This window comes from Sceloporus occidentalis, unplaced genomic scaffold (assembly GCF_023333645.1).
Source record: "Sceloporus occidentalis isolate IW3139 unplaced genomic scaffold, rSceOcc1.0.p SCAF_2, whole genome shotgun sequence".
NCBI lineage: Eukaryota > Metazoa > Chordata > Lepidosauria > Squamata > Phrynosomatidae > Sceloporus > Sceloporus occidentalis.
In genome coordinates, this window is record NW_028316982.1 from 86,963,962 (window position 1) to 86,979,454 (window position 15,493).

Genomic DNA, 15,493 nt, shown 5'->3' on the forward strand with positions numbered 1-15,493 from the left:
TACCCATATATGGCTTAGTTCCAGCTAAAGCAGTTGCTCTTTCACCATCTCTGACAATTGTTGCAATATTAAAATCTGTCAGGTGTGCATGTCCTTAAACAGAAAAAAGAACAATGTAAACTTATAAGCTCTGCATTATTTGGTGAGAAGTTACTTGAGAGAACACTTACTGTATACTAAGACATTGTAAGACAGCTGTCCCCATCCCCATGCTGGCTGGGGATGATTGGAGCTTTAGTCCAACATATCCCAAGAGTAACAGGATGGAGAGGATTGCATCAGGAATGAGCATAAGTGTAAAATTTATCCTTAAGAGATAATGTGAATGAATGAATTCCTTTACTACGGTCAAAGACCAGCATCAGTAATAAAATAATACATAGAAAAGTTAAAATGATACACACAAGAAACTGTTTTGGTTTAAAATAATAAAAAGTAAAAACCTACCAGGTAGGAAATGGAAATGATACATTTCCTAAGAGATAATGTGAACGAGGTGACATTATCAAAGTTTTGCTGGACTAACAACAATATTTAAAAGATTAAATTTTGTTGATTTTACAGTGATAAACAAAAATACAATTATTCCCACCTGAGTTCAGTGTGACAGTAGCATGCTTTCTCTAGCCTGCAAGCATTGTGCAAAAGCACAGCTCCCATTAAAACAGATCACAGCAATTTCCTGTTTGGTTATAGAGTAGTGATGGCGAACCTTTTAGAGACTGAGTGCCCAAACACAAAGGTGTTACCCGGTGGTGGGAGGGGGCAGGACTTCTGGGGAAATGGGACTTCTGGATGTGGGACTTCTGCCTTCCAAGGGTGGGACTTCTGAAAGGAGGAACAGGCACACACCTGTTCCTAGTCTTTCCCCACCCTCCCATCTCTCCACATGCCCTCAGAAATGGCTTTGTGTGCCAGAGAGGCACGTGTGCCATAGGTTTGCCACCATGGTTATAGACACTAGATTTTGTATCTGCTGTAGAATCCTACAGGCTGAAAACCCAGCTTTCGTTCAAAAATATGAGTTTCTAGCCCTTGTGATTGGGCATCTATTGAAACTGTTGGCAAAAATCCCCTGTAGGAGAGAAGAAGGTTGCAAAGCTTTGCTAGTTCTTTGGGATGCAGCTGCCCAGACTCCTATGAACTATTCATTCCAAATTCCTACAGTGTATTCTGGTCTGAATCCTACTGCTCTTTCAACTAGAGGAGGCATGTTGAACCAGCAGAATTTACTTATGTGTTGACTCCCTATCACAGAGTTTTCTTGGGAAGCTTTGTTCAGAACGGGTTCACCTTTGTCCTTCTATGAGGCTGAGAGTGTGACTTGCCCAAAGTCACCCAGTGGATTTCCATGGCCAAGTCGGGATTCAAACTCTGGTCATAGTCTAATGCTCAAACCGCAACACCACACTAGTCCAAAACACACTGCAGAAATAATCCAGTCTGAGACATCTTTAACTGCTCTGGCTCAATGCTAGGGAATTCTGGGAACTGTAGTTTTGTGATACATTTAGCCTTCTCTATCAGAGAACTCTGGTGCCACAATAAACTTCAATTCCCAGGATTTTGTAGCACTGAGCCAGGGCAGTTAAAGTGGCCTCAAACTGGATTATTTCTGCCATGTCTTTTGGACCACTGTCTCATGTGCTGACTAACATCAACCCAGCACAATATTCTTAAACCCACTGGTTTCAATAGCCCTAAATAAATAACCTCTGTACTAGACCATGGCCCATATTATGTAAATATGAGTATAGGTATACAAATAACCTCTATTTGCATTACAATTAATGATTACAACATTCTAATTTTCCATTGTGAGTTTGCAGATGCTGGCAATAAGTGAGGGCTCAGTAATAAAAATAAATAGAAAATGCCTAGATTGGAAATTATTTACTATATACTAATTCTTGCTGGGATTTCTTAGAGCTGTAATCCATAAAAGTACATTTTCCAAGTTCTGATTCCAACGTACGTAGAATTTTTTTAAAGCACTTGGTCAAGGCTTTTAATGTTCTAGCTATACAATTCAGATTCTTGAGTATCACAGATAAGAAATAATGCACCATAATACATCAGTGAAACAACATGAACACTACAGTCATCACTGATATTTTCTCCAGTTTTTCAATTAAAGAAATAAGTTTTCTAAAATATAAATATCCAAATTTAAGGAAGAGTTCTGTTATTAGAAATTGTTTACACTGCACAGTGAAATAGTCAAGGTGTCCTTAATTTACTTAATATACCTTAATATATCAATCCATATCATCTTATTTCTGATTTCTATGTATGGTTGTGAAAGCTGGACAGTGAGGAAAGCTGACAGGAAGAGAATCAGCTCATTTGAAATGTGGTGCTGGAGGACAGTTCTGTGGATACCGCACACTGCCAAAATGAACAATAATGGGTCCTGAAGCAAATCAAGACTAAAGCATCTTTAGAAGCTAAAATGAACAGAGGCTATTGAAGTTTTATTTGAAAAGTCAATAATGCTTGGCAAAGTGGGAGGCAGCAGGAAGAGAAGAAAATTGCATGTGTATGGACAGATACAGTCAAGGAAACACAGCTCTGAGTTTGCAGGACCTGAGCAGAACTTTTGATAAATGTCATGGAGGCTTCTCATTCAGAATGTTCTCAATAAGTTGAAGCTGATTTGATGGCAATTATCAGCAATGTAAGTCCTAGAAATTTTGGTCATGATTTTCCTGCTGCACATGCTCATGCAGCTCAGTCTTGCTCACATAAGGGCTGACTGAAGTGCCACCTTGGTCCTGTCTGTTTCCTATGAGCTCCTAGTGTATCCAAATGCTGCCCATCTTGCACACTGGATACTTCTGCCAACTTCTCTGCTTTATCTGTGTGCAACTACAGTATGTACATAGGGGTTTTTTTTGCCCAGCATATAGGCACAGAATCACTTTCCCCCCATTATTTTCAGTATTGACTAGGAATTTGGTGACAATTACCATTTTCCACCATGACAATATGGATTGAGAGTCAACATTTAAGACTCCTGTGCCCTCTTATTGTCTAACATATTTCTTATGACATAAGCTTTCATGAACTAGCCATCACTTAAAATTTTTGAGCTATTGGCTAGGTGATTCTGGGAGTTGTAGTTCCAAAAAGTAACTTTTTTAAAAAAGAGTCTGCCATTTTGTCAGATGCAATATTATACAGTAGTTAGCTTTTAAAGTTCTGAAAGACTCTGTGGTGTTTGCTTCAATGGAATGGCATGTCTAGTCCCTTTGAACCTGTTATAATGTGACACTTGTAAAAACTACTCTTCATTGTCAATGTGTGCTCCCTCACAGAAGCCTCTTTCTTTTGTCTCTTTTTCCTTGCATGACTAGTATAAAAGGTAGACTATTCCCAGGATGGTGCATTTCAGCATTTTGAGGACACTTGAGCAGATTCTCAGAAAGACTTTAATTCATCACTGGATCTCCATCACATTGCAGGATAGCAGAACAATTTAAAGGGCATAGGGGAGACTGTGTGGCATAAACAGCTGTCCAAACGGGAGTAAACTGCAGTTTTACAGACAAAATCAGAACTTAAATCTCTTTTTGGTCAATATCCTAAGAGGCAAACTACAACACCTTAAATACAAACTTGGCTTACTCACAAATACTTAGGTTAAAAACCTTTCAAGCAGCCTATGGGCCTATGGTCAGAAAAGGCTCACTTCCTACCACCTTTTTTTTTTCTTGCCTTGTGAAAAGCTAGTTGATAGCTATTTAGAGGATTCATGTGGGAACATGCTATTATCTGAGTTGAAAAAGACCTGAAAGATACCAGAGGATGCACAAATCATCTAGCAGTTGATTGGAAACCATCAGAATTACGCTTTCTGAGAATCTGCTCAAGTTTCCTCAAAATGCTGAAATGCACCATCCTCTGAGGGATTCCAAAATACACCTTTCATTACAGAGAAAATACAGCTTGGGAATTTACTTTTAAAAGATCATTCATTGCATAATGCATTGCAAAGGTACCATCCCAGGTGACTTGTTGCTGTTAGTACTGGTAAGAAAAGTTTTAGTAACATGTACACATTTAAGGTAACATTACTCACAGTGCCACTAGTTCCATTCTCATTACATAAAAATTAAATAGGACCAATAAGAGAATGGCCTAAAACCCTCCACTGTAGGCAGAGCATGTAAGATTGCAGACCACCTTCCATTTCATGTCAGAATTTGACAGAACTAGCAGCTGGACCTTAATTCATCACTGGATCTCCATCACGTTGCAGGATAGCAGGACAATTTAAAGGGCATAGGGGAGACTGTGTGGCATGAACAGCTGTCCTCAAGACTGAGAATCCACTTAGGAAGAACAGGTGGAGACTGCTGCTTCTGTTTTTTACACAATGGTTCTGAAAACTGTGGTCCTCCAGACGTTTGTGTTAGAGAAAAAGATCTTTGGGATGGTTGATGTCTCTTGTTACCGGTGGTTCTGGACTGGTACCAACAGGAACAGATGCAGTCTTCTCAGCTACTCAGTATCAAAATAACTTCTACACAGATTTTCACTCAAATGAGGGTTTATTGACTTTGTTGCTATTTACACTTTTGCAGCAGGCTACTATACATCTATATTCTTTCAGAGTCCATGCTAGAAGCTTGAATGTAACATCAGTCTTTGTTCTCACAAAAGATCATCTTTCCACCAAGTGGACACACCTCTTTCCCATGAAGTCACCATGCTACACAAGAGCATAACAATAATACATTTGTTTATATTATGTCTCAGCACATGTCCTTGAAGACTTGTTCTTCCAGGCCTAGGCTTTCTGGCCTTCAACAGGAACCATTTTAAACCTTAGTTAACCATTGACACATATGAACATTTTCAATACAAATTAGAAATATATATTAACAGTTTGGGACCTCGGTTTTACTAAATCCTGAGCATTAACCATACTGGCTATGGCTTCTGGGCACTGAAGTCTGAAACATATGAAGATCCAGACGTTTGAGAAACACTGTTCTAGCATTTGCCTCTCAATGCTTCCCTTTGCCTAATGGTAGGACCAGCTTTATGAGTACACCAGGAGCCCTGGTGGCGCAGTGGTTAAATGCCTGTACTGCAGCCATTCACTCGAAACCACAAGGTTGCGAGTTCAAGACCAGCAAAAGGGCCCAAGCTCGACTCAGGCTTGCATCCTTCCGAGGTCGCTAAAATGAGTACCCAGACTGTTGGGGGCAAATTAGCTTACTTGCTAATTAGCTTACTTGCTGTTCACCGCTATGATCTTTGGAATAGCAGTATATAAATAAAACAAATTATTATTATTATTATTATTATTATTATTATTATTACAGCAGGTTTGGTTTGGATACCATTCAAAACACACAAGGGCAAGAGGCACATGTCCTACTGCCAGTGCTTCTACTCTCATTTGGCACATTATATTCTGTACACAGACATTCTATCTGTGGATGATAGCTTCCCTTTTTGACCCAGGTTCAACCCTGAAGTTTAAAGGATCTACGCACAGTGCTGAATCCCATTCCTAAAACAGGTGGAACACCTTGGGCATCTCCTTTAAAGTTCAAAATAAAAGTTGGGATGGATTCACCACCTCACTGGGATGGAAGTTTTGTACTTATGACTGGGACTGGTCTGCTTTAAAAGATACAGGCTTGGCACTATCATGTGTACTTTTGAAGGTGGTTGTTTTTAATGGTAGTTGCAAAGTGATGGATAGGAAGGTCCTGATATGACTCACCACCCTTGTTTCTTGATCCATTAGCTCAGAGGAATGCTGCTCTAAATATATGTCTCTTCTATAAGTAGTAGTTTTAAAGCTATATTGCGATATAGATTGCTATGTCAAATTTCTTGTATTAAGAGCCATGCCTCACTTAGACTGCAATTAAGTGTACTGTATAAACTGTGGCCAATCCATCTGCTCTCTCATAAAACGCTGGAAAGAAATCCCCCATGTGTTGCCTGCAATTGATCAACAACTACTCTCAGAATTTGCCTGAGGGACAATGACTTTCAAGCCAAGATAAAAATGTGCAAAACAAACTCCTCTTACTCTTCAGGCTACTTTCTGTCTTGTATGTGCCTGTAGATCACTCACATTTGTGATTCATGCAATATTATTAAAAATATATATATTAAACAAACAAACAAACAAACAAACAACCTTATTTCCTCTGCTTGCCTCACCTTTGCATATACATCAGACAATGCAGGCTAATGTTTGGGAGCCAAGAGCTAAGAATCTGAATGCTGTTGGTTAGATCTATTTAGACTAGATCAACTGAATCAACTAGTCAATGGGAAGTCAACGCATACTTAAATCCCACTAGTTCAATGGGATTTTGAACTAGGGGGGCTGATAATTTAATTCAGGCCAAGATACTCTCAGTGGGTCTACCTACTCACTGCTATTTTTCACTCATCCTCTACTTCTGGATTTAGACCCCATCACCACAAAGAGGCCATATCAATTAAAAAGGGGATACGGGTAACTGTTTTTCCATCTTGCTTCTGAAGCTGTCACTTTCTCTTTCTGACCTGGAGGGAGAGACCAGCCAAACAGGCAGCTATTGTGAGGAAAAGGAGGACCAGCAAGTCTGGAGAATGTCTGAAAGTGATCCATGTGTCAGGATGTAAACCATGGGTGGGCAAGCATGGGTAGGGGGGGCACCACTGACCAGCACTGGTGGGCTGCAATGGTACATTTTTACTCAATGAGATATGACATGACATCACTTCCAGTTCAGATTATAGCCAGCTGTCAGACCCTGCTTTGGCTTCTTTGAGGGCGTTGGGTATCATGAAGAAGAGAGTCAAAACTGCTATGTTTTAGAGGTGGTTTGGGTTGAATTGGCAGTCAAAAATCTCCTGACAAAATAAAAAACTGACTTTCAAGTCAAGACTTTGAGGTAAAGGACTTCTGGGAGAAGGGAGTGTTCCATGTGGCCAATGGGCTGCATGTTTTCCACCCCGAAATAGTCCCTGACGGGTGCCTGATAATAGCACCCTCAATGCCAGCAATAGGACCCAGAGTTGGCCCAGTTTTTAAAGGTAGTTGAAATAGAATACCCTATCACTACTATTGAAGGTAAAAATGAACGAGTAGTCCAGTCAGGCTCTTTATTTGGAAAAGAGGAATAGCTATCATTATCTTAGTCTACAAAATGTCTTCGATCAGTACTACTGGCAGAATGCTGTTATCTTTACAACCAGAATGCTCCTGAGAATTTTGAGATGTAGGTAAATTGGAAAGGGTGCTTTTCTGTGTCCTGAAATTATACTCATGATATCTAGGGGCAAAAATCTCCTCTCTCACACATACAAACATCATAATATTCTCATGTTGTTGCTGAGGAGGCATTCAAATATGCATCCCTGATATTCCATCTGAATAGTAGGTCCCAGGGAAAAATAAAACCTTATATGAATATGATACATGTTTCAACTCTCAGTAATGACTCTTAAGCTGTTGGCACACTGCAGAATTAATGCAGTTTGACACTGCTTTAACTATCTTGGCTTCATCCTATGGAATCCTGGGATTTATAGTTTGCTATAGCACCAGAGCTCCCTCACAGACAAGGCTAAGTATCTCACAAAAATACAAACCCCAGAATTCCAATAACATTAAGCCATGGCAGTTAATGTGGTGTCAAACTGCATTAATTCTGCATTGTGGCAACAGCCTTGCTATCACTCACAGGAGTTTTTATATATATTTGTGTATGATTCCTTATGTAAGACTTCACAGGGAGCCAGTGTGGCATAGTAGTTTGAGTGTTGGACTGCGACCCTAGAGTTCAGGATTTGATTCCCAGCTTGGCCATGAAACCCACTAGGTGACCTTGGGGAAGTCACATGCTCTCAGTCTCAGCGGAAGGCAATGGCAAAACGTCCTCTGAACAAATCTTGCCAAGAAACCCCCATGTTAGGGTCACTTCAGGGTGACCATACGTCACAAACAACTTGAAGGCACAAAACAACAACAAAGACTCCATAGGCGAATGAGTACACACATGGTTAATTTTGGCCAGAAAAAAGAACATGCCCATCACTGAACAAAAGGAGGAAGCCCCTTCTTCTATGGAGTTCCATCTGTACTTCATTCAAAGCTTTTGTATACCAAGTCAAAACACTGGTCCACCTAGTTCATTTTTTATCTCTGCACCAGGGATGGGCAACTGTGACCATCCAAATGTGAGACTACAACAGCCATCACTCCTAACCAGCATAGTGAATGGCAAGAAAGTATGGGAACTGCAGTACAAAAACATGTAGAGAAATATTTCCAACTACACTGATGAGCAGCAGCTCACCAAAGCTTAGAGACGAGAGTTCTTTTAGCCCTAGTTGGAGATGCATGGAAATATGCTTTCTGTGCAAGTGACCTCCCATTGAGTTACTATCAGTTCCCCTTGCAAAGCCCATCAGATAGTGGCATCTTTCTTTAAATCACCCATTTCATTCTGATTTCTTCCTAACCAAGCAGGTAAACAGATGCCAAACTTGTGAAAAATATGTAAATACGTCCGCTGTACAAGATATCTGTATCAACAGAGGACAACACATAACTCATAAGGCTTCAGCTCTAATTGCTTTTGTAAAAAGCTACATTTATCAAAAGAATGAGTATTTCCAGAACAAGTAATAGCTACTAATCAATGTCAATTACCACTAATGCTTCACTAAAATGAGTCTTGACAGCTGATAAACAGAATCAATTCACTCCTGAATCCCATAACCTTGTGTGCATCATTCACCACCATGAAAACTGGCATTCAAAATTGGAACATGTAAATGAATGCACAAGGCACAAAACACTGGAAAAAAGCAGACTATTCAGATGCAGAGACAGTAGGAATTATTAGCATCCCCCCCTTACCTTGTTCATCAAGGAGAATGTTGTCTGGTTTCACGTCTCTGGAAAACAGAATGTTTTTTTTAAAAATATAAAATTATATTCTAAAATAGAAAATACAACAGAGAAAGTGTATAATGCAACATGCCCCAGGAAGCTTTTAGATTACAGAAACATTTTTCAATTCTGTTAAAAACCACAATAGTGTTAAACGTACAGACTTTTCTCAACAACATCTCATTTAAAACAATATCTTAAAATTACATTAAAATGTCATGTTCTGAGCACAGTTCCAGCCAGATCTAGTTCTCTTAAGATTTATTTTAAACAAAAAAATGAATGACTAGCTGTAAACATTGGATGTATCTACACTGTAGAAATAATGCAGTTTGATACCACTTTAAGTGCTGTAGCTCCATCCTCCTGGGGATTTGTCGTTTTACAGGGACTTTAGCCTTCTCTGGCAAAGAATGCTTGTGTCTCACAAAACTACAAATAAGGATGAATCCATGGAAGTTAAACTGGTGTCAAACTGCATTATTTCTACAGTGTAGATGTACTCATTGTCCATGTAAAATGTGAGAGGACAATGAAGAGTTGGGCTTCTGCCATGAGGCAGAATGGGTTTTGAAGACCCTGTTGACATTATGACCAAACATGAATAACTGTCCAGTGGCATGAAAAGGTTAATTTGTATTAATGACTCAGTTCAATATTTTTTCATTAGCTTGGCAGTTTGAGGGTGGGAAAAGATATAAAGGCTGGGCACGTGCAGGGGGAAGGAATTCTCTGTTGCTAACCTGGTTGCACAGTCCTCCTTGCTGGGGCAGAGCAGGCAGAGGGATTGGTCACACTTGCACACCTTGATTTTCTTTGTTTCCTTCTGCACTATATAACACTTGGGAGTCCATCTTCCCATTGGCCTTGTCCAGTAGGAGTGCACCCCAGTACAGGGGTCCATATAACCAAAGATGGAGGATTTGATCACCAACTGAGGTCAGTCTGAGTGGAATTAATTGTTTAGGAGCTTAATTCCATCAGTCTCTCTGAGGGAATGCTGAACCCCATCAACGAAAGGTATGGACTGCTTCTCGGCTGTGTATGATCTGCTACATCATTTATCACCAATAAGGCCTACAGTAGTAATGTATGTCAGTGTTTAACATCAATTGTACTGTTGGAGAAGCTTGGATCTCCACCCAGTTTCAGAACAGATCAAAGTGTAAATGAGGGGTTGTATGACTTCTTGGAGGATGGTGCGCTGGAGGTGTACTTTGTTGCCATGCCCCCAAATTTTCGCAGCATAGTGATATCCCTTCTCTTCCTTCAGTGCACATTTCTTTCAAATTCTTGCTGTCCTATTAATTTTCGTAAAAGATATCTTTTTCTTTGAAGCCAAGCATCAGACATCAAAGAAAAGTTGAAGTGCCTCTAAAGTTCAGAGGCTCAGCACCAATTTAGGCAGTGGTACCTTTAAAGGGGGGGGGGTGTCAAAAAAGAGCCAGGCAGGTTAGGGGTGATCCATAAGCCATGTATTAACCATCATTTCTGTAAGTAGACAAGATGGTGGAGATTCATCAAATATCAGCCATGACAGATATGTGTAAGTATGATTCGAACTAGAATGCAGCTCTAGTTGCATTTTTCCAATTTTTTCCCATTCCCTTGAAGCTGCTGTTTGTCTCTTTATGGTGTAATAGCTGGAGGAAGGATAGGCCATCTGCCACTGGTCCTTCTGATGTTTTGCAGTGTAACTCCCATAATCCCTAACAATTGGCTGTGCTGACTGGATTTTACAAGGGTTGCAGTCTAAAACAACCAGAGAATACCAGATGTACTAATCTACATATGGATTAGACTGCTGGACTGCAGTTCAAGAAGACCTGTGTTCAAATTTTCACTCAGCTATGAACCACTTGTGGCCACTCAGCAAAATTCACCTCACACAGTTGTTACTAAGGTAAAATGGTAAAGCAGAGTGATGTGTACTAACATCAGCTCTTTGGAGTAAGGTTGGGATAAAAATGTAAATAACAATAGTATAATGCTAAGTATGTTTATTCAAATGTATGCCCCACTATTCTGTGGAGCTTACTCCCAGGAAAGTGAGGCAGCTTAATGCACACAAATAGCAGCTTCAAAAAAGTTTTTTTTTAAAAATTTCATTAGGAAAATGATATTAATTGCCATGATTCCACTCCAAATCAGAGGGCCTGCTGTACCTGCTGTTTGCCCAAACACTTAAGTACCTTGTGTGCATTGTCTCTTCAACATCTTTAAAGATGGAAGCAAATTTGGAATAAAAAAATCTACTCTTGGTAATATCTCCATACTTTATCAACAGTAATAGTAATTTAGAAATACTAGCACTACTAAAGAAACACAGCTGATCTAACAGCTAGTTAGGTTCTAGTCGCAACCATAATTATAGAAGACTATTGTAAAAAAGTGCATCTAAAGGTAGGAATGTAAACAATTACAGTCACCCCTCCATTTCTGCGGTTTTGAGATCCATGTCCCTCGCATATATGTGAGCGGGAAACAGAGGGGGAAACAATGAGGCACACACCTGCAGCTGCCTGCAGGAGCACACCCCCATTCAATGGGGATTTGAATATATGCTCATTTCAGTTTTTGTAGGGAGTGTGCATCCGGAACGGATTCCCTGCGAAAATGGAGGGGTGACTGTACATGTATATCCACATCTCTGTATATAAATACTAAGTGAGTAAATAACAACATAGCTGTTGGATTAAAGCTGTGCTGATGTACAAATCACCTGATGGTAACTTTTCTCTATCATATCTTACACTCTCATGCTAACAGTGGTACTTCGGTATTTACTAACTAAAAATTCTATCATGTATAAGTGCAATTTCATAGGTGAAACCAGTTGAAAAACAGTGCCTAATGAGCCAGAATCTCCATTAGTTTATCTACTTGTGCTAGTACTTAACAGTTGGAAGAGCAGATTATGTGAAGTCTACGAAAGCTCCTGCTTGCCAATTTCTTTCTTTCAGTTAGTCTCAAACGTGCTACAAGATCTCTCTGCAGACTAACACGGCTATATCTTTGAACTCTACCTATGTAGTTACCTGTGTATGATATGTTGACTACACAGGTAGTCTAAAGCTGATGCCATCTCACAGATATACAATTTCACTGTTTCCTCAGTAAACTGCACATTTTGCTGGAGATGATAACGTAGGTCACCACCCAGGAGTAAATCCACCACCATAAACATGTCTTCTTCATCCTGAAAGGAGTACCTGCAGAAAAGGAGCTAAAGTGAGTCAACTGTGGAATATCATTCAAATGTATTGAGTATTATTAGGTAGCATTATCAAAATGAGATGTAACTTTTTTTCATTTTATGTTCAGAAGTACCTTGATGATGATGATGATGATGATGATGATGAGTCTACTTTAATATTATATTTCTAAATTAAGGACAAATGTCTTGGATCTTTTTTGTCTAGACTCATAGAATCATAGAGTTGGAAGAGACCACAAGGGCCATCCAGTCCAACCCCCTGCCATGCAGGAAATCACAATCAAAGCATCCCTGACAGATGGCCATCCAGCCTCCGTTTGAAGACCTCCAAGGAGGGAGACTCCACTACACTCCGAGGAAGTGTATTCCACTGTCGAACAGCCCTTACTGTCAGGAAGTTCCTCCTAATGTTGAGGTGGAATCTCTTTTCCTGCAGCTTGCATCCATTGCTCCGAGTCCTAGTCTCTGGAGCAGCAGAAAACAAGCTTGCTCCCTCCTCAATATGACATCCCTTCAAATATTTAAACAGAGCTATCATATCACCTCTTAACCTTCTTTTCTACAGGCTAAACATCCCCAGCTCCCTAAGGCGTTCCTCATAGGGCAAGGTTTCCAGACCTTTCACCATTTTAGTCGCCCTCCTTTGGACACGCTCCAGTTTCTCAATGTCCTTTTTGAATTGTGACGCCCAGAACTGGACACAATATTCCAGGTGGGGCCTGACCAGAGCAGAATATAGTGGCATTACTACTTCCCTTGATCTAGACACTATACTTCTATTGATGCAGCCTAAAATCGCATTGGCCTTGTTAGCTGCCGCATCGCACTGTTGACTCATGTTCAACTTGTGGTCTACTTGGACTCCTAGATCCCTTTCACATGTTGTCTCCTTAAGCCAGGTGTCCCCCATCCTATATCTGTGCATTTCATTTTTTCACCCTAAGTGCAGTACCTTACATTTCTCCCTGTTGAAGTTCATTTTGTTAGCTGTGGCTCAGCTTTCTAGTCTATTCAGGTCATTCTGAATTTTGATCCTGTCCTCTGGAGTATTAGCTATTCCTCCTAATTTGGTGTCATCTGCAAATTTGATAAGTATTCCCCCAATTTTTTTCTTCCAAGTCACTGATAAAGATGTTAAACAGTACTGGGCCCAGGACAGAGCCCTGTGGAACACCACTGGTTACTTCTCTCCAGGATGAAAAGGTGCCATTGTTGAGCACCCTTTGGGTTCATCCGGTCAACCAATTACAAATCTACGTAACAGTTGCCTTGTCTAGCCCACATTTCACTAGCTTGTTTGCAAGAATATCATGGGGAACCCTGTCAAAGGCCTTACTGAAATCAAGATATACTATATCCACAGCATTCCCTTCATCTACCAAGCTAGTAATTTTATCAAAGAAAGAGATCAGATTTGTCTGGCATGATTTATTTCTCTGAAACCCATGTTGACTTTTTGTGATTATGGAATTGCTTTCTAAATGTTCACAGACTCTCTGTTTAATGATCTGCTCTAGAATCTTTCCTGGTATTGATGTCAGACTAACTGGACGATAATTGTTGGGATCCTCTTTTTTTCCATTTTTGAAGATGGGGACAACGTTTGCCCGCCTCCAGTCTGCTGGGACTTCTCCTATTCTCCAGGAGTTTTCAAAGATTATTGCCAATGGCTCCAATATTACATTTGCCAGTTCTTTTAATACCCTTGGATGTAGTTCATCTGGTCCCGGGGACTTAAATTCATTTACATTAACAAAGTATTCCTGTACTCTCTCTTTACTTATTCTGTGCTGAAATTCCCCTATTCTGTCCTCTGCTCCATTATCCTCAGGTTGAGCACCCTTTTCCTTTTCTGAGAAGACTGAGGCAAAGAAGGTGTTGAGTAATTCTCTGTCCCCTGTTAGCATTTTGCCATCTTCCCCACGCAGTGGCCCTACCGTTTCCTTCTTCTTCCTCTTGCTGCGGACATATCCAAAAAAGCCCTTTTTATTCTTTTTAACCTCTCTAGCAAGCCTGAGTTCATTCTGCGCTTTAGCTTTTCTGACCTTATCTCTACACTTGCTAGCTATTTGTTTAAATTCCTCTTTGGTGATGTCCCCATTTTTCCATTTCTTATACATGTTCCATTTAAAATTTAGCTGAACTGAAAGTTCTATTGACATCACATTCTCAATTCTAGGTAAATCCATTTGCCTTACGTTGTTGTGTAGTGCTTATTACATGAGCTGCCCTATTTAATATGTAGGAAGGAGCAGCTGTCCCAGTTAATTTTACCTTCCTCATAAAAAACCCTGCTTCTATATCTGGCACAGTCACATGGCTACTGTAATATGATTGTTACACACTCATTTTTTTCCAGGCCTAATCAATAATGAACTGGAATATCAAGCAGCCTGTCTCATTTCATTATCAAACAAAAACCAGTGCCACCAGTGTGAATGACTCAGTGGCAAAATTGTGTTCGTTTGAATTGCTTTTAAAAATATAGTAGTCTAGGGAAATTGCTAGCCTAGTAGAGTCTCCCAGCCTGTCAATGGATCCTTCTTGTAACAACGGCTGACAGAGGAATGGAGCAAACAATCAAAGATTCAAGTCATAAGTTACAAGTAATGACATTACTAGCAATATGTTCATCGGGGGGGGGGGGGGGGGGGAGGGGTAGCAACATTACCAATCATGTTACTCCTAAAAAGTAAAATGTCAGCAGCACAGTTAACATTTGCTCATTCTTTACAAGCTGTTACTTTTGGGGAAATGCTACTGATGATCTGGAGTCAGGTTTTGTATTTTAAGTGCTGGAGCAGGGGATGGTTAAACTATTAAAAAGCATTGTGTTACTAACATATAACAAAATGGGTTGTTTTTATATAAATACAATTAATCATATCAAGTAACTCTTTAAGAAGAAAATGTTTCTTTAAAAAATTGTGATTAAACCAAACAAAATATTAACAGAAAACAAGTAATAACAAAAAAAAAGGCAGAAAAAGAAAATGTTTCTTTTACAAAGTAATTATCCATGCACTCCAATAATTATTCTTTCCATGTTTCCTTTATCCACATGGAAAATTGTAGAGGAACATTGATGTTATTTTTAGTCCCCATATTCTTATATTTCATATCTGGAGCCATGTTCTTGAGAGGTCACAGTGACCTTTTGGAGCACCAGTTAACTTTTTTCATGGATAGCGAGACAGTAACACCTTTGCTTTTTGATGTGCACATTTCAGTGTACGCAAACTTGGTTTTTTGCATAAAATTATTACAGTTATTGTGTAACATTACCTTTAAGCTATGTTTATAAGGTATGTATGAAACATACAGAAATTCTGTGTTTAGATTTGAGGTCAGTCTCCAGG

The 15,493-nt window shown here is 39.7% G+C and overlaps 1 protein-coding gene across 2 annotated transcripts in view; it reads right to left on the reverse strand.

The window, feature by feature from the left end:
* The window catches only part of STK32C (serine/threonine kinase 32C), a 253,014-nt gene that overhangs the window by 15,674 nt on the left and 221,847 nt on the right, over window positions 1–15,493 (reverse strand). For both annotated transcript variants that reach the window (XM_089510208.1, XM_089510207.1), the window contains 3 exons: window positions 11,956–12,129; window positions 8,885–8,922; window positions 4–93 (listed from right to left, as the gene is read on the reverse strand). In XM_089510208.1, coding sequence (XP_089366334.1) covers window positions 4–93; window positions 8,885–8,922; window positions 11,956–12,129 — 302 coding nt within the window. The remainder of the gene's footprint in view (window positions 1–3; window positions 94–8,884; window positions 8,923–11,955; window positions 12,130–15,493) is intronic.